The sequence below is a fragment of the Anopheles coustani genome, chromosome 2 (assembly GCF_943734705.1).
Source record: "Anopheles coustani chromosome 2, idAnoCousDA_361_x.2, whole genome shotgun sequence".
Classification (NCBI taxonomy): Eukaryota; Metazoa; Arthropoda; class Insecta; order Diptera; family Culicidae; genus Anopheles; species Anopheles coustani.
The window spans coordinates 61,249,625-61,275,960 of NC_071289.1; the positions used below are offsets into that span (position 1 = coordinate 61,249,625).

Here is a 26,336-nt window from a genome sequence, read left to right on the forward strand (position 1 = left end):
TTGCACTATTTAACTTTACCTTACTTTCGATTTTGTAAACATTACACAACTGAGTTTACTGGGAAAGTTGATAAAAACTGTAACACATTTAGAAGACGAAAGCTAACCCATCATAAGCAATGCTCGCCAAAATATTCAAAAAAGTATAAATGGTTGGTTTCTCGGATGAATGAAAGCCGTCCGTGTTCGGATGAATGAAAGTTGTGTAAATGGATGTAAACTAAACAAAATAAATTATGTTTCACAAAAAACCAACGATGCTAAAGTCGGCTAAAACTATTTTAATCTTTCCAAGGACACTCGGCTGTCAAACGGACCCTTCTTGACGCGACCATTTCGTCGTTTCGGCCTTGCTGCTGGTGGCATTCGCTAGCATAAAAGTTAAATTGGTTTTCCCGAACCACAGCACACCGGTGTTGGTACTATGCAAACGAAGAAGCTGTTCCCTTGAACTTGGATTGCTATTGCTGCCTAGAGGGTGGATGGAATTCACCGAAGGACAATGCAAGCACCAAGCTTCTGGTAAAGTCACTGCCATCGATTTCGACGGCACACCTGACGATTTTCTTTCGGAAGGTAAAGTTTTACAGTATCGATCTGAGTTGATATTAAATACATAAGTTAAAGCTACATTCCATGCCTCTTCGAAACAGTTTATTTTACACTGTTTTTAAAATTTCAACGTAAATTGGGTTTTTGCAACATGGTCTGGCAAAATGAGTCCAGTTAGTCGGGCCAACTATTTGAAGCCACCGAAAAAACAAAGAACTATTTGCAACTCCTACACAACCATGAATGCGTTGGGGTAAAGTTTGGGCGCAACGGTTTGGTGTAGGATGTAGTGCAATAAAACTGATTACTGCACTGTCCGACGGTTGAAGCCGTCATGTTTTGGCCTGAGGAACATCAACCAAGCTTCGGCTCAACGTAACTTTGGGGCGGTGAAAACTTTCCCATTTGTTGTGTTACATGCGAAATACTCTAACCGTTGCATATTCAGTTCATCAAAAATGGAAAAAGGGTCGTGTTTTCACCGGATTTTATCAACATTAAATCTACTTTATACGTTGTCAACCGACCGAAACGCTGGAAATGCTAGCGTAGTCACTTCTGATTACGAAACTGATTGTCCGAATTTAATTGTCCAAGGAAAATTTCGATAAGATAATGGTTGTTTACACAACGAGAGAGTTTTGTCTACTTATTAGAAAGTGAAAACTTCGATATAAAACCTGTTGTGCAAAAGCATGATGATAAAAAATTGTCAAAAATTGCCTTATGGGAAAATAAAGTTCAATCACTTGACAGAAGCGGTGGCAGAAATGGTACTGAGCAACTCATACGAAAATTATCTCCTACTCTCGTGACCTTATCGCTTTAATACTTTGTACGATTAGGAATGATAATTTCCCACTAATTGCCAACATCGTATAAATCCAAATTACACTTTAAAAATTTGGTAAATAATCGGTGATTCGAAGGACCTAAGCTTATCTAATCCGAACTTTGTCTTCACGAGAAACAAACATGGTAATTAGCAACAGTGTAAAGGGCAGTGGTGGCCGCGAGGCGCCCGGCCTTTGAACCTTTACCTGAAATGCCTAGGCCATCTAATCTGCGTTAATTCGACGTACCTCGGCTAAACCCTCTGTTGTAATGGTTGTAAATTTTCCTTGAATTGAAAGACGGTACCGTCGGGGTGGTGAAGGGTGGACATTACGAGAAACCAACGGGTCTGTTCTCTGAAGCTTGCGACTTTGCCGAAAGCTAACCTCCGTGGTTTAAGGGTGTGTATTAATTGTAATTGCATTTATCCGCATAGTGTTGAGATTAATTCTTCTTAGAACTAAGGCTTCTCGTTCCAACGCGAGGGCTATTTGAAAAGATGTTTGGCTCATTTAGGCTGGTGTCATTGCTTTACCGCACGATGTTTTGTCGGACGACAGGTCCGCCAATTTTCCTGTAATTTTTCAATTTCTAAGGCGATTAAATGAATTTTATTATTTTTCTTAGATGAAAGCCACAACTCCGAGTTTATAAAGTCCAACTTTGTTGACAGATAAAATCGGATGCGTCCATCCGATAAAATCAAATGATTTTGATTTTGTCGTGCGGAGAAATCGTGCGAACCTTGCAGCTGTCAAATCCCATACATTTTCGCCTGTCAAAAGATCGTGCGGTAAAGCACTGACACCAGCCTTACTAGCGCAAACAACATATTCACAGGAATTGAGGTTAAAAACATCTAATCACATAAAAAGTGTAAGTAGATTGAAAACATATCTAAATAGGTAGTCGTGCAATTGACTGTACAGCTTCTTTACCACAATATTCTAGTCACGGAAAAGTTTATACCAGTTCATTAACTCATCTTTTTACACGTGCTGCCATTTGTTGATGCTCTCCCCCTTTTTATGTGACTCTATCAATAGCAACATCATTTATTGATTTCCTTCGCTGCAATAACCCTCGCTGCGATCGCTTGATAAGGACGGGCGGACGCGTGTGTGCCGTTATCAACCCCCACCACCACCACCATCACTAAAGCGAACAGGAAACGGTAAGCGATAGCACTAAGAACCCAAGAAAGGAGCATCTCCGCGTATATGAATGAAATTGAAACGGTCAATGAATGAGTAGCGCTTCGTTGCTGCACGATTTACCTTCTGCCAGCCGCTACCTTCCGCCTCGAAGCCCCTCACAGACAGCAATTTCACCCTCGGGGGTTGTGTTAAGTACACGTGCGCAAACGATCAGCGCCTATACAAGCACGAACACCAGCGCGCCTTCGCTTGGCTTTGCTTTTGCGCGTATCAAATGGCGCGCAGCCGGAACGGAAGTGGATGATTCGCCCATCATTCGGTCGCGGGGTTTGAGGAGAGGGCGTAGGATCCCTGGAAGGGAAGGTATGAATGGAAGCTGCTTCAGCCAAGCCCCTACCACTCCCTCCCGAACCAGCTGTTTGAATTCGCTTGTCGTAAACAGACGGAAGGTCGTACGGACGAATGAACCTCACACACGGGATGGATGCCCAACACACGGGCAGATCCCGTGGGGCCACTTGACAACCTAAGGTAGGCATAACATCAAACGCCACTCTAAGTATCGCCTTCCTTCGTGCCCCCTCTCTCTTCATCTTCATTTTCTCTATGTTTGTCCATTTTTGGCCACAAGAAGGTCGGTGTAAAATTCAACCATGGCCAGGTAGGCGAACGAACTCGCAGCAACCAGCTGATTAGTGGACGTGAAAATAGAACTCACCCTCCTTCTCCTCCTCCCACAAATGCAGGAGTGGAAGTTCGTTCCCCAAAGCCCTAACTCAACGCCCCCCCATTCGTCGATCGTCATGAAGTCTGCAAAATTACAACCTCCGGTGTGCGTCATCTGTTGCCCGGTTCTTGTGTGTGTGCGTGTGTGGTTTGGGTTTTTTTCATAACCAGAAACATTTTTATTACCATCCACAACACGCGCGAATTCATGCGCGAACATTTGCGCTCGGATCTGATGCTTTTAAAAGCCATTTTGTTTTTTTTTGCTTCTCACAGAGTGCATAAAAACCGACAGGTGCATCAACCTAAAACGCCAAAAGATAGTCAACTAGTATACTAAAGCGCAGCCTTTAACAGGTTTGAAAAATCTTCAAAAATAAAAAAGTTATAGCGTCTTGAAAAGCGCGGTCAAAATGGCAGCTAAAAAGCAATATAAGGGTTCTCAGAACTGGTCGAACAGAAAAATCTGAAATTTGTGTTTCCATCTCAGCTTCAGCTTCGTCTTTAAATTTTAAGAAAGGCCTTTGTTTGCAAAAATATGCAGCCGTAGTTGAGATATTAAATTTGAAAATTGCGTTCGGACAAAAAAATTGCAAAATGACCGATATCTGGATTTGTGTGTTAAGACAAATTCAAATGAATTACGTCGCATGCATTATTTTGTGGCGCATTTATAATTAACCCACCAAGAGCATAAAAAAAGAGTCAACAATATTTTTGGCTGCCATGATGCGTTAAAATTACTATTTTGAGCTTTAGAAAGCGTCAGTTAACGTTAAAGTTGATAGTTAACGATAAGGGAGCGTAGAAATCGTTTAAATCCTTTAAAAAATTATATACGCTACGTGTTTTGTTCATTTTTGTTGTGTTTCAGAAACACATTTTGTTTTATTTATTTTTGAAACACTGTTTTTCGTCCAGTATATTAACCCTTTCACGGGAAGTATTTTTTCCATCTACAAAACTAGTTACTGTTTGTTAAACTATTATCAAAACGATTCTTTTGAAACGAAACATCAAAGAAAGGCGGCAAATGTCTTTCTTTACGAATAAACAAAAAAGAATTGTCAAAATTAATTCCTCCAAAACCAACACCAACAATATTTGGAAAGTTTATTAGACTTGATGAATTTATTATTGTTTTTACAGAAATGACAATTTATTAGGATTTTTAATATGCAATTTGTTTTGGAAAGCAAATAAAAGAAATTCCGATATTATAACTATACTCGTTTATTTACGTTTATGGTCCATAGGAAAAATATTTCCCATGGAATTATAAAAAAAAATCTACACAGACTGCTAGGTTTTTCTGGTGATATTCTATATTTTACACCCCAAATAGCCAAAATATTGTGTTGTATTGCCAATTTTAGTCCTAAATAGCTTATGGTCCTGAAAGGGTTTATTAAAATTTCTTCCAGTAGAAAATTTGAAATAAAAAAAAATAGTACACCGAAGCTCCCTTTAACCTATAAAAGTCTAACCTTAAAAGGTTAGACATTCAGGGAAGTAAATTTTAACATATGAGGTCGTTCCTAATTCCAGGCATATTTTATAACACGTTGTCTGTGATGAGGTCTTGGATTTTAAAATGAGTTTAAAATGAGTACAAATTGAATCATTGTCATGGTTTATGGAATGTCTTCCAAGGCTCCAATTATATGCGCCAAAGAAGCTGCCGAAAGTCGATTAGACTATCACTATACGAATAGCAAATAAGTAGATACACTTTGGAAGATTAATGGTTCACTAATATACCCGCCACTAACTCAAAGTGCCATAGTACACGAAATGGAGCGAGAAGAAAAGAAAAACTGCTGTCTAATCGAGCTAGTCCGCGGCAGGTGCGCAGTTTTGGCGCTACGCTGTTGTGTTTGTTAAACACCTTTAACTGCTAATAGACACTATTCATGCACACGCCGGTCCCCCCGAAGGGAGTTCCTTCCATCCTCCGATGCAATGAGAATGCGTGAAATGTTTTCACGCGTAGAGAATAGCCGCTGCGTGGAGCCGCTGGGAAAAGGGCGCAGGAGTCGAAGATTAATTAGCTTAAGCGCGCACGTCGTACTCGCGTGACCCCGGAGCGGACCGTTGGTTTTGAATGATTGCTGTTTACTCCATTGGGGCGGGTACCGAAGGGTGAGACCGAACGGGAAACGGTTCCCAACGGAGCGTTACACGGGGAGCCAACTGTTTTTTTGCAGGTTATTTTCTCACAATGAGCTTCACACATGATCGAAGCAGCCACTGGTTGTCGACGGCACGTGGACGAGTTGCTGGCGGCCTATGCTAAGCAGGTCTAGCAGGTTGTCGCCACACAAGTAAGGTATGCCGCTTTTTTATTTCCTTCAAACTTCCAACCGCCCCTGTTTCTCCTTGTGCGATAGTTTGGCGAGCCTAAGTAGGACATCGGTGCGTTGCAGTTTTTGGACCGATTTCCTATTTGGCCAAGTCGCGCAAAAACGGCTACGAATTCCCTTACCGTCCGGGGATAGACCTCGAGCTCTAAGGTGTGAGTAAGCGAAAATAATGGACGCACTGCGGTTTCGCATGCCGGATGTGTACGCGGTACGCCGGACCTTCTTTTAGCCTTCCCGTTAAAATTACATTACTAATTCGATGACTAACAAAATGATTTGTTCGAATCGTTATTGAATGAGAGCTAATTTAATTCTCAGGGTAAGAAATTGAAGTCCGCTTGTAAATGTATAATGTCGAAACGTGTTGATGAAACCCGTTGATTAGTTTAACTCTCCATAGTCCTCGTACTCAAGAAAGAATACCAAATGAAATTAATTATAAAAAGAACTCTTTTGAGGAAGCTATGTGTTCGCATGATATCGTCGTTAGTGTAAAAGAGCACTCTAGTACCGTTTGCAGACTGGAAGTAACTTGTACCCGTACGGTATCAAAATGAAATCCGCAATCAAATGAGCACAGAATTCACGTTCTTGGCCGTACGTGTTGATGGCGTTGGCTGATGTCAAGTAGCATCACCACAGCTGGCGGAAAGGTTGCCTTTTGTTAGGGCAACGACGCCCGCGCAGTGTCTATGCCATCAGCTCCATCTGGATTAGTACTCATGAAATGCTCATTCGTACCGGTACAAATTAGTGGCCTAACGAAAGGCCTGCGCTGCCAGGAGTTGGAGAACTACGGCGGCAAATGATTCGACAAGGATTCTCCAAGCTTGAAGAGCATCCTTACGACGACGCACCGGTAGGACGAACTTTTGTGCCGTAGATTAATAAAGGATTAACATCTGCCTACCAGCTTTGCTGAATCCAGCGGCGGCGGTTACAACATCTGAAGGGGGAATGATTCCCTGCCGAGGTGTTCTCGCCTCGCGAGCCTGAAAGAGGCTGGGGAAAATCGGATTTCAAATTCCATAACACAAAAGTACTAACGGGGGATGGATTCTGCGTAGGATGACGGCAGAATGGAACGGTACAGAGGATTGCTTGTTTCCAGCTTGTTGTTTCGGATAAAGCCGAGCCGAGCGAGTTAGGGAGTACTCAGTCGGGAACGATGAAGAAAACTGTGCTTCGAACTTTTCGGTAGACAAGACTACCCCAAGGCCGCAGCAACTGAACCCGACCGGATTTGAACTTCCTTCCGTAGGCGAACGAAAATGTAAGCCATTGGTAATGATTTTCAATTTAAAAACAAATCTTTAACACCCTCGCAGCGTCTTAGGCGTCTTCCCTCCGACAGAGCGTCAGGCGGGGCTTGGAGCGCAAGTCACGGAAAGCAACCCAACGACAGTACACTTAACTGTAAGAAGTAAAACAGCTTTAGCGCGACTAATCGGCGACTCACATTATTTCCAATCGGCTGAAAAGGCCAAACAGACCACCAAGGCGGCAGGGGAGACATACGGCGGAGATGGAGTCACACTCCAGCAAAATGAAGGGAAACCTTGGAAGTGTCGACAGGATGGGCCGATCCATGATGTGACGTAGCACGGCGTAATGCGATAGTGCGTGGGTGGATGGCGGTTATTAAAGTTGTAAGAGACAAACTCCGGGGAGACAAGATCTGGAATTTATCGATCGTAAAACTGTATCCCGTTGCTGATTGCAGAGAAGAATGGGGGGTTGGATGTTTACCAATTGTCATGCTAATGAATATGGCTGGCAGTTCGATAAATAAGAAGGATTAATTTGTTATTTAGACTTCAAAGATTATTAAAAAAAAGTAAGGCATCCAATGTAAATAAAGAGCCACATCGCTAGATAAGCAGAATTTGACAATCCTGCAACACATTCAAGGTTATATTGTTGTGCCATAGTTTTAGATTTTGCCATTGAAAAAAAAGGTCCAAAGGTGCCTTAAAACTCGTCCCAGGTTGACGAAGTGATTTTATAACAATTTAATTTTATCTTTACTTCTCATCATCTTATCATCTTAGCGTATCTTTTCAGCTTGAAAACAAACAAACAGTTTATTGTGACGCGATCTTGCGTTTGACAGGTTTTTAGTACACACTGGCGCCACCCGGTTTAAGCGATGGCGCCACCGTCACGGCATGATGGCTGCCAAGCTTCGCTCGAGATCTTACCGATGGTAAATGGTTTATTTTACCCTCGCTTTGCTCTGTATCTTCTCCAAGGAGCTACTTGGTTGGTCATATCCGTCATCGGTCGAAATATTTATATATATTCACAGACTCTCATTCATTCATGCCTTTGCGTTCATTCATACGCCAGCCCGCTGCCACAGCGTGTGACGCGCTCACACGATGAGACGAGAAGTTCAAGATTTAGGCCGTCAGCTCGGTCGGTTCTCTGTAGGCCTATCTCACTGTACCGTCTCTGAGTCAGAGTCCAATTAAGTGCGCCGGTTAATAATGTCCCTACATTCCTTCTTCTCGTACGCTCGTCCCTGGTTCTACGTGTTCTACGACCGACGACGGCGAGCGAGTATAGCAGCATTCAACTATTTATTCTAGCAACGCCTTCATCATATCCCTTCGGAGCTTGTCCCTTGCCTCCTTCCTCCATTATGTCGTGCCGCCGGCTGGGTTCGCCCGGTCGCAGACTGAATGAAGGTTTCGCTCCAAATTTATGATTTTCTCATTTTTATGGCATCCACTTCCGGTCCCGACGGCTCCACACCACGCCTGCTTACCTGCACCAATCCCCTTCGCCCCGCTCGTCCGGCAACTTGTTTCGTCATTCGATCGACCTATTTCTTCGGCCACCTCAGCTCAGATTCGTAGGCCCACACACTCGCGGGATGGATTTAGAACATTACCGACGACATTGCCGGTTTATTTTGGTTTAATCACTCTACGTACGTCCGCGCGAACCTGTCACCAGCCGGTGGGGCACGTGAACAGCGCCAATACGTATGTTGGATCGGACTAAAAAAATGATAGCGCCGTCTTGTCCACTCTGTTCAGCTTGTTTAAGTTGTACATTTGCAGGATATCATACCCTTGATGTAATGGAAACGATTAAGAATGGGCGATAAATGCGATACCGTAGACAGTAAAAGGTGTTGTCTCAAGTTTATCATACCTCAGATACAAGATACGAAACGGAAGGTTTAAGGCTAGATTTTATCTCCACTACTCTTTGGAAGACTTGTCCACAAGTCACGCACTGTTGCCACCTGTTACAATTTCGATGCCGTTATAAACTCAAGATACTGATCGACCGTCCAACAAACTTCGCACCGCATGCGGATTTCGAAACGGAATGAAATGGCAGTAAAATAAGTTGAATTTATTACGGTCAACCAAGCCAACCGAAGGGTAGCCCCCTAAGATGGGAGTCCCGAAAACCATAAATTCGTGAGAATGGTGTTGATGAAAGCTAGTTCTCTTATCAAGCGATCGCTTTCTCACCGTTTCCATTCTCGATCACTTTGGCCATAATCCAAGCGTTGGACCAATTTGTTTCTTTAATAAATATTGTTTCCTCCGCTTCATGCTTTTGATAATCATCTTTTTGACGCATACATTTATCAGAAGAGTTTTGGGTTTAAGCAATATACCAAGTGTGAGTATTTCTTTATTGAATCTGAGATTAATTCACTCACACGAGTAATGTTTTTCCACCATTTCGAACATTTTATAAAACGCCTTAAAACGCTCAACATATTATGTGGATACCTTTCGTTATCCACCCCCTTGTGGCTTTAACAACATTATTTCTTCATTATGTGCGATGCATCGCAATCTCGATAAAAAAAAGACACACACACACCTACATTCCCGTACGTCATTTAATTATTTCAGCAGCGGGTGGCTCATAGGTCATTCGCCCAGCCGTGCACAGAAGACCTTCTTTGCCTTCTCAACTTCCTTCAGCTGATTGTACTCCGTTTGTTACGCACACGACAGCGTTCCGTAAGACGTAAGTTGGCTGGCGGTTCGTGCGTATGAGCATAATGTTTGCGCAATTGTTTCGCCACAAGGGGGAGCTGAATTTGTTGTTTTTTTTGCTTTCAGATAACGTTTTCTATCCTTCTATCTATTATGGTTTCATCGTCGTGCATTGAAATTTGCTTTGTTTTACTTTTTCTATTATGTCGGCAGACAGAGAGGCTGTTTCGCGATTCACTGATGCGTATTATTAGCTCACGATAGCGAAAAGGGGAGAACATGCACGCAAGACATATTTTAGTAAATGAAATATGCCTGAAACAAAAAATTGTTTACAAGTTGGTTGATGTATGTGTGGCTTGAAGTTGTAAGAATATTATGATAAATATTCTGCCACGTCACTTAATTGTATGTAGAACATTTATAGATTATTATGTTTTCGTATCAAAAATTGTAACGTTAACTGAGCTTGTTTTTGATTTGACACTTGATACTAGTGAAACTCGAAATCCCATCGTAATCGATTCGGATTATTTCTTCTACTAAGAGCATTTTGAATCGAACCTTTACTATTATACCCATTAAAAAAGGAAGATCATAAAGAATCATATGCATGCCCTCTCGAGTAAAACATCCTCTTTCTTGTTTGCGCTGGCTTATGAGAGGACCGTTACGGGTTTAAGAAAACAGATTTTCTAACATAAGCATTCGAAACACAATCATGTAGCGAGTCGTCGAATGGGTGGAGAAGCATTACGCTAAGAGGACCGATACTATAGAAAATCGATTTCCGTGCACAGAACGCGATACAGCTAGGAAAATCCCTTAGGAAAACAGTGAGCAAAAAACCTGCAGAAGCTCGTATCGTATCGTGGAAGAACTTTCGTCTAGGATGGTTTGTTTCCATTGGAAGTGTTTGAGGGAACAAACGAAACAAAAAACAGGAGGAAAAAATCCCTGCCAATATTTTCCCGACACGGAAGGAAGCGCCAGCAACGCACGCACATGTTATCGCAGGAAAAAGTGAAATCCTTCCAATGACCTTTCGACTGCCCTTTGCTTTGGACGAGAACATCCGAAGCAGAAGCCAAACACATAGCACGCTTTAAAAGCGCCGTCTCCGTTGGGAAAAATAAGAAGAAGGGATGGTTAGAACCAACATTCTTTGAAAAAGCAAGTGAAATCCATTTATTTAACACTTGCAACACGATTATTGTTGTCAGTTTTTACCATCTCCTAATGGGAAGCCCGGGAAAGTGACACAACAGTTGGTGCAATGATATTGCTCGCGGTATTGGTCGCGCGTTACAACGTTCGGTTTATTTTATTTTTTTATTCCGACGCTCCGTTCTGCGAAACACAGCTTTTGGACCGAGGTACATGCGGGTCGGTCGGTTTATTAGATTAGACGCAACACCGGGGGTGCCGGCACTTGGGCGGCACTTTTCCTCGCTAGATGGCATTTTCTGGGGAAACTTTTCTTAAGCCCTTACGCCTGCCGACCCCACTTGCTTTGCTGGACACGGAACCTTGTCTAATCGCGGTCGGAATCGCAGGTTTTCGCCACGCGACGAGTACACACTTAAACCCGCGACCGCTTAAGTGGTATGAAGCATTAGAAGCGTCAAAAGAGCATTGACATATTCTTGGTAGGGTTGGCTGGGGTAATATCCACCCCTGAGACAAAACACACCTTGTCTAATTTCGTCAAACAAAAAACAAATAGTCACCCTCCAAGAGTGAAGTAAAATATGGTCACCCAGAGAGTTTGGTAGTTCTAAATCTACAAAAACGCGAAAAAAACAAAGCAAAAACATCACCTGTTCGGACATGATCTGATGTAATTTTGCTGATCACTCCGCTAATGAAGAGTGCAAAATTCATAGTTTCGATAAATGGGGTATATAGTTCTGTTGATTCAAATTAGAGGTTCAAACTGCATATAAAAATCTCGTAAAATATGCAGATTTATTCCTATTTCAATTAAAAATATTTCAACTATGAACGGGGCAAAATGCATCAGTTTATGAACAAACTAAAACGAATTCGCATCATTCAAAATAAAAATATTATTTCCTTGAATTAAAACTACTTTCGGTCAAATCACTGGAAGTTTTTGATCGTTTTAATTGAGCCAAATTTGGTTATTCAAGGAGCGTATTAGCTCTTCGTGTTGGTGTATTTCACAAAAACAAAGCTGCATTTTGCTTTAACCAAATACCGTTCTATATAAGCTTAAAGTTAAAAAAAAAAAAACTCATGACTTTTAGCAAAAAAGGCAAATATTCCCTAACAGGTTAACCCCTACAGACGAAGCCTGTTGGACACATGAAACGTATTCTGTTTCAACCTTTTGCGAATAGACCTCATATCTCGTATCACGTAGAACAAATTTTAACGAGAATGAGAAGAATGAAATACGAAGGATAAATTGTGAAAAGCATATGTTAGAGTTTGTGTTAATAAGTATGAATGTTTGTGTACTTTTAAAACTTCACGTCAAATGAATCATCGCTTCTCAAAGCTGCAAAACATGTTTAAGGTCTGTTTAAAGACTCATTTCTTGCGTATCCTATATTAATACAAGTAAACCAAATATATACTATAACCTTATATGTTTCAACTTTATCAACAATCTCCGCTTGTTTAGATCATTGGTCACTATTGTAAATAAATTGACGGCTTGTTGCAGTGCATATTTGCCGGTTAATTCTTTTACGACACATTGAACGCTATAGGTGTTCGTATATTAAGTTTTTCCACAAAAAACGATTCTGGATTCATGTAATGGTGAGAATTTCAAATCGATAACCGACGGTCACGGGGTTCTCTACCTCTTTCGTAAGGCTTTCTTAAGGCATTTCTTATTTTAATTTGCTCTTGAGAACATGTTTAAATTATTTCAAACAGAATGGAACAAATCTGGATTTCGGTCGCAATTATTAAAATTATGCTTATCTCTGCAATGCGCATTCATTTGTAACATTTCAAATAGATTACACGGGAATTTTCACTTTTTTAGAGAACCACGAATAGAGAAGAAGACCACGAAGTAGAGAATGTAATAAATTACAGCAATGCACAATCAATTTGCAGGAAAATGTAGCAAATTAGAGCAATAATTCCAGATGTTCCTACAAGCTAAACTACGTCTAGTATCGCACAACATATCGTCTGGATCATAAATTTCAACAACACAAAAAAGGAATGAAGATGACAAATAATAAGTAGGAAATACTCTACCAAGAACAACCTCCAGCCGAGCGGTATTAAAAAAGATTTGTCTTTTCCGCTTATGTCCTAGACTTCCAAATTACGCCATTTCCCCCCGTGCCGGTCCTTTAGCGATTTGTTCAAATCAATTTATGTATAATTTATGACATTCGCTTTTCACCACCCTTAAGGGTTTCGTGTGCACCTTACCTTTCCACTGTCACTTCGATTTGTCAAAGTGACAATATTATTCACAAAAACGCACGATAAGCAAACGGAGAGTGGAGAACGTGACAATGGTTGGGTGACAAAGAAAACGGACTACCGGGGGGTTTTTCCCCTTTCCAGCATCCTTACTGGGGTTTCCGTGAACGATACAAACACCACGGCAACATTTGTGTTACACTTATGATTGTTGAAGGTGTCGAGAGCAGCTCTCCCGGAAATCGCATATCTGGCTTCTTATTTCTCAACCTGGGGTCACGCGTTTGGCGTTGAAATTCCCACTCCGATGCTTTAAGGGAACATCATATCGACACCGTGCAATGCAAACTACAACAGGAGAGCACAATTTCCATTTTTCTCGTTTCTACACGGACGCAATACACATACGCGCAGAGTCAGCCATAAGCCCCGCGGAATGTGTTTGAATAAATCATAAGAGGAAAAATATGAAACACGAGCAAATAAATGTCCCTTTTATATATGTTCGCGGATTTACGCCACAGTCATATTTACATCTGCTTTCGCTTTGACAGGGGGGGCAGGCAGCAGACAGCAGAAGCAGAAACCTCGGTGGAAAATATGTCGGACAGCTCGGTGTGGTATGCGTTTGCAGGTCGAGCGTGGACGTGCGGTGTGTGTCCTTTCGCGCGGCCCGGCCAGAAATTTCCAATCGATTTTTCGCCACACACGGATGGGGGACGATTTTTCGCCACCGGAAATCACGCCTTCGGTCGCAAATATTGACAATCGACCAAATAACGTTATTCTGACCGAAGCAAGTGGAATCTTCACAAGCAAGAAGAAAGATGACAGGATAGTGAACGATGGTTCGATGGGAGAAGGATGGTTTTAAAAGCTTTTACGTTTTACTAAGTTTGATATTTGTCTTTGAACGGGTTTTTCACCCATGTTTAGAAATTTCATCACATCAAAATTTCAAAAAATAAATATTTTATTGTTCAAAAATACGTTAAAACTTGTTCTCATATCGTTGACTAAAAAACTACCACATTTTACAGAGATTGAATGAACTTTCCAAACCAGAGTCAAGCATTCTCAATTTGGCAGCTGAAATGACATACACGTTTCACTTTATGTTGAAACCCTTTTAGCTTTGGGTCACGCGGCAAATCAATGTGCGAACCAATCGATTGCGCCGCATTGTCGGAACGGGCGAGTTTTTCCGGTGGTTTGAGCGAGGGTATTTTTCCGTATCTGATTAATTCACCAACCGACCCAACCGTTATCGATCAACGTATATGCGAGTGAATGTTTCACATCAAATCTCCTTCGGGCAACGAGTAAAACAAGGAACGAGCAGTTCAAACAAGGAGTGGAGCAGTGTATATGGCTCGCTGAAATTGAAATCGTTGCGGAAAACCGATTGCGGACGTGCGAAACTACCATCGGATGACCTTTGAGTGGATGCGAAGTTGGGGTTTCCATCAATGGCTTTGACGCATTTTGAAATTGCATCCTACACTCATATGAAAGTTAAGCTGGAAGGAACTTAGTTTTCCTTCTTCTCAATATGGGAAAATCGATGCCTTGCAAACAAAACATAATTTACAATCAGTGGGTTTTCTTGCTTGTTTGGTGGAAACTTACGTACATTGAATTTTCAGCTGATGGAATTTCCACAAGAACTCACTGGAGGTTTGTTTCCTGTTTGTTTATGGTAATTACATCGAGCGTTGGGACTGAAGTCCAGGAACACCCTCCTAGGGTTGCAATAGCAAAGGTTTTCCCTCCTGCCCGACCCGAAACAAAAACACCATTAAAGTTCGGGGATAACCATCGGTCGGGCACAAAAAAAGTTCGACCAGTGACATCGGGTTGGTTTTAGGGGCGCAAAACTTACGGCAAATAAATTGCACAGAAAATCCCCTGCAATGGTCAGAAAGGATGATTTTTTCCACCACGTCACTTAAACTCCCTTCTTTTTCATCGCGGAGGGAAACGAGGGGGAATGAAACTCGCTTACGGCGGAAAATCCTTCAATCGTTGCGGAAGCTTATTGAGTTAAATTCTTAAACCATTTCGGTGCGCCAAGATTTGGGACGGACACAATCCATTCACAGTGCCCGGTGTGGCTCGGGTTTGGTCGGAAAAATCGAAAAGAATGATGGTAATCAAATTTCGATTTCATATTTTCCCTTCTCCTGCTTTGTGTTCCCCGGTTAATGTTTATAGTGAGACCCTCCGTGGAGGCTGTGGAAACGGAGCATCTGGAGCAGCTCCGCTGTGTTTATATGTATTTTCGTCGAAGAGAAAACAAGTATGAACGCTAACCAAGGGCTAAGGGAATCCGATGTTGGGCGACGAACGAACGGTGGAGGAAAAGGAAAAACCGTCGTATCGCAGGCCCCCATCGTTCCCTAAAACCATAAGCCCCTTCCATCATTTCGATGGGGCCTTAGAAAATGGTCAGAAATAAAACTATACGGGAAGGGAGAGGCCCCGTGTCGTCTTCATCTTCTCAGTGTTTGGAGCAAGCCAGCAGAAGCGAATGAAAATTAAATTAATTCTAAACTTTACCGATCGCCGGCGGCACCACGGGCAGTCTCGGATGCGACGTGAATCGAACGTAATCGATGATGCTTTTTCGGTGGCGTGAAGCGGCCAACGAAGAGCGGCATAGCAAAGCAACGACTAGAAACATAAATTGAACAAAGAAGATGCTTCTGGCTCCTATTCGCCCTTCGTGCAGATGCATGATGCTGGACGGAGAAATGCTAATACCAGTAATTGCGGTGCACGGAAAATTCAATGCAGGAAACAATTCGGAACATTCCCAAACCGACGAAAATGAAACGTAGCCTGTGGTCCCTCCGGTCGCCGCACTTTCAAGCCCGGTAATTTATTTCAACTAGGATGCTTTTTTTTTGGGGGGAAAAATCAGCGCGTGAGAATTGTGTGAAATATAAACGATACCGGTACGTTTTTTTTTTCCTTTTTTAGCTGATCATTTGAAAGATTTATTCGAAACGTCACTCAAAATAATGCCATAATCCCGGGGTATTTTTATTTTTGTTGTTGCCGTGCTTTGGCGGGAGCCCGACACATGAAATTCGGGGTTTTATCCATCCAGATTTTTCCTTTCCATGCCAAACTCCAACCTCCACCCCGACCACCGCCTCCCTCCGTAAACGTCACGGGATGCGTCACTGTTCATTAATCATTATTGTGGTGTTTTATTTTCGCATTTGCACCGATGCTGTCCGTTTCCGGATGTGGAGGAAAAAGGTGGAGGAGATCGAATTGGGAGAGTAAAATACAACTGCGAAGACGCGGCCACCCTTTGCCAGGACCGGCCGGGGAGGAAGGGGCACGGAAAATCGATGATTAATTTTATCAATTGTGAAACTTTCGGAGGAAAGTGACACAAACACAACGCGGCAGTTCATGGGTCGTGATTGATTAAATTATAAATTGTTGCGGGTACAACAACAGTAACCAATCATATTACAATGCTTCTGGAAAGTTTGCAATAACTATATTGACATCGAGTTTTATGGCAACGGTGGTGGGCCGAAACTCCACAATGGGCTACTTCAGCACAATTAAATTGATATCTAGCACAACAAAGGGCACATTTAATGTGTCATGATTTTCAATGAAGCTAGAAAATGTTGATAAAACCCATTTTCACCTGAATGAGTAGTAGTCAAATTGATGTTGCTTAGCTAAACCAACTTTTTAGTTATCCCGCTTCAAGCGAATTGAGTAGGAAAAATTGCAATGATAAAAAGACATACTTCAAAGCGATTTATTGCTGTTTATTTAGATTTGGTTTATATTTTCTAAATGAAATACAACAATTAATATTCTGTGTTAAAAATACATTATTTTAAAAGCAACATGTAGAAATTCTTATAAAATTTGACGTCCTTTTCTAAGGGGAAAAGGGGAATATAGAAAACGTATGCTTCAGTGGTGATAGGCAAAGGGAAAAGAATACAACGTCAGGATGCTCCGTTGTGGAAACATGTCTGCAGTGCATCTATACGACCCTCAGCTCGGAAGCAGAATTTGTAATTAATTTGCCAGAGTTTTCAATTTTAAAAACTAAAAACTGTATGCCTCAAAAACCACCGAAACGGAACGAAGGAGCCGTCCTCGTTGACGATGACGAATGTGGACAGCCCAAGGTGCAACACGCCACACCTCGCCATGGCTCCCACAGTTTGCATGCACATCCGGGGCGCAGAACATGCAGAAAGCAAGTGTCCGAATTGTACAGACAGACGGGAAATTTACACACACGCAGACACACTAAAAATGAAAAAATCGTGACGAAAAAAGGGAGGAAAAAAAATATTCCACGATGGTGGGGCCCTTTGTCATTTCTCTCCCATGGCGGATATATTCACTGATTCGTTCGTGGGCCAGTTTTTATTTTTGCACCCTCCCCCGTTTTTTTTCGGCCGCTTCCGTTTTGCGAACCAAGTGCAATTCCCTGTTGAGTTGAAAGTTTGCAAATTGGTCAATGCCCTCCTCTTCGCTCGCTCTCGCTTGTCAAACATTCTGGGTGAGAAACGTAAAAAAAAAAAAAAACATGACGCTGCCGATGATCTCGAGAGAAGCGGTTCGGGATGCGGGTCATGTTTTTGCCCGCTAAAAATGGAATGGATTTTTATAGCGAAAGGCAAAAACGGAAAAGGTACATCTACGCGCCAGAAAACGGTTACGTCGGATCTATTTTCCTTGAGCCAACAACGGTCAACCTACAGACACACATACACATGCCACGTGTTTTAGTCACCGCACCCGGTGCATTTGGCGCACGCGAACTTTTCTCGCGAGGGGGCGAAGCGACCAGTCATCATTTTGCATAAGTGTTTCAGTTTCGTTCTTTGCTACCCCTCCAGTGTCCAACGCCCGAGTGGCCCTTCCGTTGCCGGAAAGGAGGATCGGCAGCTGGCCTATCTTTCACCGAAGATCTCTCGTACGCGTTCGCACATGGCCAAGGCAACACCTTAAAGGTGGCATACGAAAACCGCCCTCCGATCTTGCGAGCGCATTAAAAACACGTTCGTGGCAACGTCACGGCCCAGTGCATCGAAGTTAGTGGAGGGGTGGTGAAAATATTGTGTCCATATGTGGATATTGTGCGGTTTTTACGAATCTACGATCAATCGAACAGAGAAGTTGCTTCGGCCCTCGGCGAAACCGCGATGGACGCGACCGAGCAGGTGAAGGAAATAAGAACAGTTAATGCAAAAAAAATCGCCTACAGACGGCCGCAACTGACGCTGCAAGTCATGAAGGGAGATACATAAAAGCGATAAAATTTAGGGAACCATACGCGTTGTTCCGAAGACATATTGCGATACACAACCAAATGCAGTTTGAGCCTTTTCAATCCTTTTTCTCCCTATTTTGGGGATCCATCTACATTACATTTTCGCATATCATTGAACATATCTTTCCAACATACTACAACAAGTTTGGCCCTAAATTACAAATTGTTGCTTGATGTTGATACAATATTTGACATAGTACATGTATTTTTCCCTTTATCTACTAGCAAAGGCATTTCATAATTTTTAAATTGATTGAAAATGCAAGAGTGAAGAGTTTAGCCTTTGGGCGATTGTTACACTTATCTGAAAAAATAAAAACTAAATCATAAGACAGCTTAGCATTAGATAACAAAGAGTATACTTTAACAATACTTTTTAATGTCAAAATTGTACATAGAAGAGGTGCAACCGTTGGCACCTAACTATGCCTCTAACCCACCCATGAAACCGCGAATCAACTATTTTATTCTTACGCATCTGTGTTTGTCTCTAACTCGAGCTTGCTTTTGTCTCGTGTTCATCTGGTTTTGTCTCCTAATTTTTTTCATATCTAAAAATTTGGTCATTTACGATGAATGAGAATATGAAGATTAGCGAAGAAATCGTTTTGAAAAAAAAGGAAATTAAACAAAATTATGAACAAAAATTAAATATTTGACAAAATGTTTACACGGTAGTGATTATATACAAACAAAACGAGCGACGTTTAGCAGCTATGCCAATAAGCTTATATCCTCTAGTTTACCGTTTCTGTGCAAATTTCGAAATGCGCAAACAAAAATGTACTCGAAAAATTGGTAAAATAATCCCTGGATAAAGATACAAGTGCCAATCATAATAAACAGTGTCGGACTTTTCCATCTCACCTGCGTCTTCAACATAAACAAAAATTGAAAATATTGAATGAACTTCAATTGATTGCTATTTTGCTTTGGTGCGTCTCACGCGCGCTCCGGGGCAACTCCATCGAATGATCTTCGAAAAAGAAACACTCAGCTGGACGAGTGTTGATCTCGGGAGTGCAGCGCCGACTACACCATCCAAACGGCAACCGCATGGCTCCAAGCAGCGCATCATGCTAATGCCGATGACGACATACCATGATGGATGCGTAATTAATTGGAAAAGGGTAAGCTTGCCGACCGTTTGTGCTCTCGGGCGCCTTCTTTGCGCCATCGCCATCGCCAACGGATCGGAGCGGGGCCGAATTGTTTCCACACCAAAAACGATCGGTAAGATGCACAGCCGTAGGTGTGAATAGCGTCTCGCCGAGCAACGTCTACGGTGGAGAGGTTGGCTTAGGTCAAACGTAGTGGAACCGGGGGAACAGTAAAGTAAAACACACACACTTCGGTCTCCCGCTCTGGTTCCATTATTTCACTCGACACTTAAACGATCATGCATAGGCGAACTTATGGTAAATTCACAGAAAAACCCTTTCTTGAGCTCTGGTGTGGAATTTAGTTGTGCTTTTTAACCGCTTAATCTTTCTGTTAGTTATTGAGATGCACATTAGTCATTCGAAAGCAACTTGAACGGCGATCTTCACCGAAGCTGTCGGAGGTGTGGCATTACTAATCGATTTACCACTTGTTAACCTTTTGCCAGCAACTGACTTTTAATTTGTTTTTCACCCCTTTATTCTGTCAAACGGTTAACTGTATATGTATGCATATTAACCTATGAACCATAAAGGTGGAATGAATGAAGCGTTTAGGCACCATCAAGAGAATGGGTAAAATCAGTTTCAATGTAATATATCTATGTCTCGGTTGGATTGCATGTTTTGGATGATTATTTACTATTACTTTTCCTTCTGAATCTATGCTATGCTTACTTATCCATTTAAAGGTTAACCAAGAAATAGTTCCTGAGCTTTTTCATTAATCATTTCATTGACAGCATTCATAGGCAGATGCAGATTACCTAAAATGAGGATTTTAAGCTGATGGATTGCCCATTTTTATTAAAACTGACAGAATCTTTTGGCGTTGATGTGAAATGTCTCACAAAAGTATAAAAAAACAACATTCGTGCTTATTATTACAGATGAAATGGTGGGCACCGGTTCCAGGAATCATATTTTCAAGAATAAAAATTCAAGAAAATGCGAATAAATTCTATTCTTTTTTTAGTGATCCAGTACGTGGAAACACCCATGCGTATTATTTCTGTGGAAACTTTCCAAATTATAGAATGAATTTTAATAAATCAATGTAACTGGCCAGAGTATTTTGATATTAATATTTTTTGAAAACATCACATTAATCACGCACCAACAGAGGGTGTTTGTTTTTATATCCATTTCGTAGGCGTTAATGATATAACGGCTTGGTTGTATAATCACAAGTGACTCATTTTATCTGAATTTCGTTTTTTTGTATGCATGGCATTTCAAAACTATCAATAGTTAATTAGAATTTGCCATGAGTAATGTTGTTTATAGGACGTATCAAAACTGTTCTAATCAAAACACGAAAAACATTCAACAAACCAATGAGCAATTCAAAATTATCTACATACTATCAGCCTGTTTACGCTCTTATATCTTAAAATACACTTGGTTTAGTTGTGGCGAGTATTGTTAGCAATAATCAGAAGTATTAGTCACGACTGTGACCATTTTTAACACTTCTTGAATAAAGTTCAATGTTGTCCTGTATCAAAAGTGCAGTTGGGTCGTAGCAAATAAATCTTTGTTTTGGTTAGTTCAAGTACAATTTTATGTTTAAAACATTTGTTCCAATCCCACCCATCGAGCTCTCGACCTACCTGTTGCCGAAGCGTGTCTTCCAGAATTCGGCCGCATCCGCCTTGGTGATGCGAAACTGGTCACCCGCGAACAGCCCGTTCGGAAAGATGGCCTTCAGCTCGGACAGCATGTGCGAGAACACCAGGCTGAGCTTGGTGAGGTTGCGCCGGTAGTGCGAATTCTCGTCGAACATCTTCTCCTTGCCCTCCTTGAACAGCTTGATCGCCTGCTTGCACTTCCGCATCAGGTTGTTGATGAAGATGTTGTAGTGCTCGTTCGAGTGCAGCAGGTGCATCTGGTCCTCGTACTTGGAGTATATCAGGTGCAGCCGCTGGTAGGTGTCGGGCAGGATGTCCAGTATGAACGGCGGGCTGTTCTTGAGGTTCATCTTCGACTGCTGACACAGTTTGACCACCTTGTCCATCAGCTTCCACGTCTTCTCGAGCGTCTTCTTGTCGGTGAGGAACTTTTGCTGCGCGCACGCGTCGCTGATCTTGCCCTGGATCTTCGAGAAGAACGAAATGTTCGTGCGCGACTGCGGCCGCACTCTGTTGGTCGCCGCCATCTTGCTGCTAGTGGCCGGACGGACGCAGCAGCAACCGGCGCACAGGCGACAGCAACTCCACCACAGCCCCGACAGCTCGAACGGCTGCTCTTTAGTTACCCGGCCAGTAGTAGTTGCCCCGAGCGCGCTAGGTCGGTCCGGAGAAAGGCCGGTGTAGCCTTTCCAGCTCGCACAACCGGTATAGGTCCTTCTTGATGGTTTCTTTTTTGCCGACGATCTCGATGTCGGAAGGATTTTATTCACCCCGCTCGAAAACCGGGCCCAGGTTTGTCGTCGGAGGTCACTATGGTAACCGGGAAGGAGAGTGTGTGTGCAACTTTTCTCTCCCGCTTTCCACCTTTTTGTGGAACGGTTGACCCGATTTTCAAGACGCTTTAAGTTTCTTGCGTCGGTTCTCCGCTGACAAAGGCGCGAGGGAAAACTGAAACCAAAGAACTCAGCCTCTGCTGACGAAGCTCACTTGGGTGACACTGCCGGGAAAACGGGCGAGCAGCAGTAAAACTCCGACTAGCCCGGGACACTTACAATGGACACAGGCACCTGAACCAAAACGCAAGGTTTGCGCTTTTTGTTTTGCTATGATACCCTACACTCGCGATTTTCTTATCGTGTGGGGGATATGTTTTAAAACAATTTTCCTCCCGCACTGCTCTACGGAGCACCCCGTTTCGTCACACGACACTTTGGCACACACACACACACAACACACAAGCACGCACAATCTTTCTTCCAGTGCGGCTCGCTTTTCGCAGTCGGCACTGACCTGCCCCCGTTTTGGCTGCACAACCACACACACTGGGGACACACTCCAAGAGCCCTTGCCCTTTACCGAAAGACACACAGGTTTAGGGAAGAAAAGGCAGCACGATTCCCCGCAGCTCAGCACACACGAGCGAGCACAAGAGCACCCAGTACTCTTCCGCCTCCTCACTGGCAGCTTTCTTTGATCTTCCCCCCCCCCGTTTGAGGGCGCAGTAGGCTTGCACGGGCCTTCTTTTCTTCCGTTTGCTCTTCCTGCTTTCTTTCCTTCGGTGTGTTGGGCCCGTGGCGCGGGAATGCTCTGCGCTGCGGAGTCTTTCGCGTTGCCCTTTCCCGAACACACAAGATGGCAAGAGCAAGCTCGCTTCACTTTGCCTCTTCTTTCACTCTTGGGCTTGGTTTCCCCCGTTCGCCGGTACTTTCTTTTCACTTCCTTTCGGCGGCCCCGGGAATCAACCACCTCCCGTGCTTTTCCTCCCCGCGAAGATGTTTCACTCTCGAACTTGTTTTTCCCTCACCACCACCTTCTCCTGCCTCGGCTGTGCTCGATTGCTTCAGCGCCGGACACGTCTCCAGCTTTCCTGCTGCTGGCTGCTGGCGGTGTCTACTGCGATTCTCACGAACACCAATGTTTGCCTACCTAGTGCCGTTTTTCCTTGCGACAAATTTCCTGCACTTTTCCGCGAGTGTTATGGCACGGCATCATCAAAATCGATGGGTTTATTGGCGCTGAAATGAGGGAAACGGGAGTGATCATTTTGTTTGAAATAAGTTACTGCAGTTTACGGAAGCTGCCGGGATGTCATTTTACTAAGAGGGTTTTGTAAATAAATAAAATATTGTTCATCTAGACCTATCGAAAGCTATTTAGTATCTCAGGCAATCTATGTTATGGCATCTGCAAACGAATTAAATTTACGAATATTTTCAATAAATATGATCGAGATAACATAATACATTTGTTTATTCTTTGAGGGCATAGCATCCTAGCTTGAATGCTTTCATTCAACAAAATCCATTAATATATCTTGTTTGAAAAATGTATGTAAACAAAATGTATGTTTCTTCTAAGGAACGCGAGTTGGCAGAATCTCTATTCACGAAAAGGTAATACAAATTAAGTGGGAGGATAACTTTAATTGTCATTTGTAACTTTCACACAAGAATCAAATACATGGACTTTGAAATGCAGGCAGGAATATTGTGAAACAAAATAACAGGTTTCTGGTGTTCAAATATTGTTAAACAGTTTTTGGATCATGAATGTTTCTCTTGTTTTTTAGACTCTCGCGTACTCAACGCCATTTATGTACATCAGCGTACGCTCTGTTGTGTTCGTGAAAACGGTCACAGTGCGCTTGCTGGTGTGCGTGTAGCAAACTTCCTCCTCGACGTTCAACACGATTGTCTCCAAAACGAGAACAGACTTCGATGGGCTTCCTTAGTTTCGGGGAAAAGAAAACCGTGGCACGAACCTTGGATTCGCTTTGCTGACTTTTCATATCTTTTGTGCGAATTAACACTTGCGGCAAACGTGCAGGCACTAACTGACCATCGACGAACTAATAAATCGAACGCAGGCCGTTCACGCATACACAAACTGGATACTTGATGATGGACGAACGGAAAACAAGAAAGAAAAAAACGCAATTCGCTACTGCACTTTCCTATTTCACACGCGTACTGGGACACAGAATAACGGGAATATCGTAATCTCGGGAGCGCTACGTTACGGGAACGATTTCGCGTACATCACGGATGATGTCCAACGACGACGACGACGAGGGCACGGGTTCTCATCTTGAAAGTTCACAATCGACTGAACAGTTAAGATAGATAGCACTTTAAGGTTTACCTTTTACGTAAAGAAACCTTGATTTGCATTTGACGGAATATGTCGGATTCGAATTTGATCCAATTCGATTCGTTGAAGATTCGTTCTGATCCGGACTTGATCCACATCTATTTAATATTCAATCAAGGAAAGGTAAAAAACAATAAACACAGCTTTAATAGAGAACTTCAGTATTGTTTTTGATGGTCCAGGATCCTCATTTGGGAATCTGAGGCCCATACCAGTTTTGATTCGAAAGCTTCGCATTCCTGCGAAAAAACGATTTTCCCACCAAGATCTAGTTTTTCCATCACTAGACACCGACAAACTGACAGCACTGCAAGCCAAAATATTTACCAAAACATAATGTTTGAAACACCTTGGTTACATTATGAAATGTTTGCTGAAATACACAGTTGCTTGATAACTGAAACTTCCTTTGAAGACAAACAACTTTATGCCACAAAGGTGTTTTTCTTAATTCGTAGTTTTTGCAAGAAAAGTGTGTAGGGGAAAGTGGATCAGAAACGTTGGTTGGTATTTAAAGTTGAAAAAGCAAATTTATCAATAACTTGATGATCGCTGAACCGATTTGCATGTGTGTCCCCTCATATAAAAGGTGTTTTCAAGGCACTTCAAGGCAGAGTTGGTAAAGATATCTCTATTGTTTCTAGTTTTTGAGGAAATTAAATCTGCTATTTATCCGATGGATTCACAATGGCGGCTCCAGCATTGACATTTGTGACATTCACACGAACCGGTACCGGTAAATTACTGATTCACTGACCTTTGCGGGAAAAACGCAACTGCTGTTTGAAAAATCAGTTAAACCTGTTTACTTCACAAACTAAACATTTTTTTTAAAAAAGAGGTGAGAATCATCTGCATTATAGCACAAAATAAAATTTTTATGACGTGAAAATAAGGAATTTTTGCAATAAAATTCTTATTAACAATTTCCAATACGTAATTTTGAATACAGTGGATATCCGACTTACGCGGATAATGGGAACCAGAGAAATCCGCGTATCTCGAATTTCCACGTATCTCGAGTATTGCTTGACACATAGCCTATAGTAGGAGTTAAGAGATCGAGTTCTTGTGTACAAGAGTATTCAAACAACATAAATTGCAACGAACGAAATAAAAAGCGTAAGTTATGCAAATGTGTAATTTACATATTTATTCGTGTGGTTGTGGAATTTAAATCGATGTAATAAACCCAATCTACTGTCAAATTTTGAATACCGCGTATCTCCGAATCCGCGTATGTCGAGTACCGCGTATGTGGGATATCTATTGTATATGTATTTAATATTTTTAGCATAAATAGCAGATCATAAACGTAAATCGCAAAGCCAATCGATAAGCCAAAGAAACAGAAAACAGCGCAACGTTGCATGAATAAATATTAATATTTTGTTTTGAAAGTTCATCAATTCACGTAATATTGTTGTTATTTATAATTGATTGAGAATTTTGTAGTGTTTAATTGAATAACAATAAGGTTTAACATATACCCAAATGTGTTTCTTTCCTATGGTTGTCATCATTATTCAAAGGAAAAATGAAATGCAGATTACTTTTTCATATGTACGGCGTTTTAATTAGTGCGAAATTATTTTTATATTTTGTTAAAAGTGTTGTGAAATTTTCAATAAACATAATAATTCACAACTAAAAATAAACTGCCCGGGAATGTGAAGCATTACGAGGATGCGCACGTGCTCGTCAGAGGTTTCGGGCTACCACCTTGACTGCAGAAAAATAACGCAATAACAAACGGGTACGTTTTAAGCTTTTCTTCCTCTCTTTATTGGCAAAAACACATTTTCGAAATGTTTGTGTCACATAAACATATGATTACCGTGGGTGAATTATCAAACGAATCGATCTCCTGCGGTATCCTGGTAGCTTGCTGACTTACGTTCGTTGTCACTTTACTCATTAGTTGATTTTTGTTTCTTTCTTTCTTCCTTTTGTAACCTCGCGGCCGTTTTCACTAATCATTTTCGTCTGCTTAGTCGTGCTTACAATCAACTGATATGTAACTAGTCGTTATAAATAAATTAGCGTTTC

At 42.0% G+C, this 26,336-nt stretch overlaps 1 protein-coding gene across 1 annotated transcript in view; it reads right to left on the reverse strand.

The window, feature by feature from the left end:
- LOC131266610 (serine-rich adhesin for platelets) overlaps positions 1–24,224 on the reverse strand; it is a 77,174-nt gene extending 52,950 nt beyond the window's left edge. The window contains exons 1-2 of the mRNA XM_058269201.1: positions 23,899–24,224; positions 21,120–23,152 (exon numbers count right to left, since the gene is read on the reverse strand). Coding sequence (XP_058125184.1) covers positions 21,120–21,664 — 545 coding nt within the window. The 5' untranslated portion in view covers positions 21,665–23,152; positions 23,899–24,224. The remainder of the gene's footprint in view (positions 1–21,119; positions 23,153–23,898) is intronic.
- Between the last annotated feature and the right edge of the window lie 2,112 nt (positions 24,225–26,336).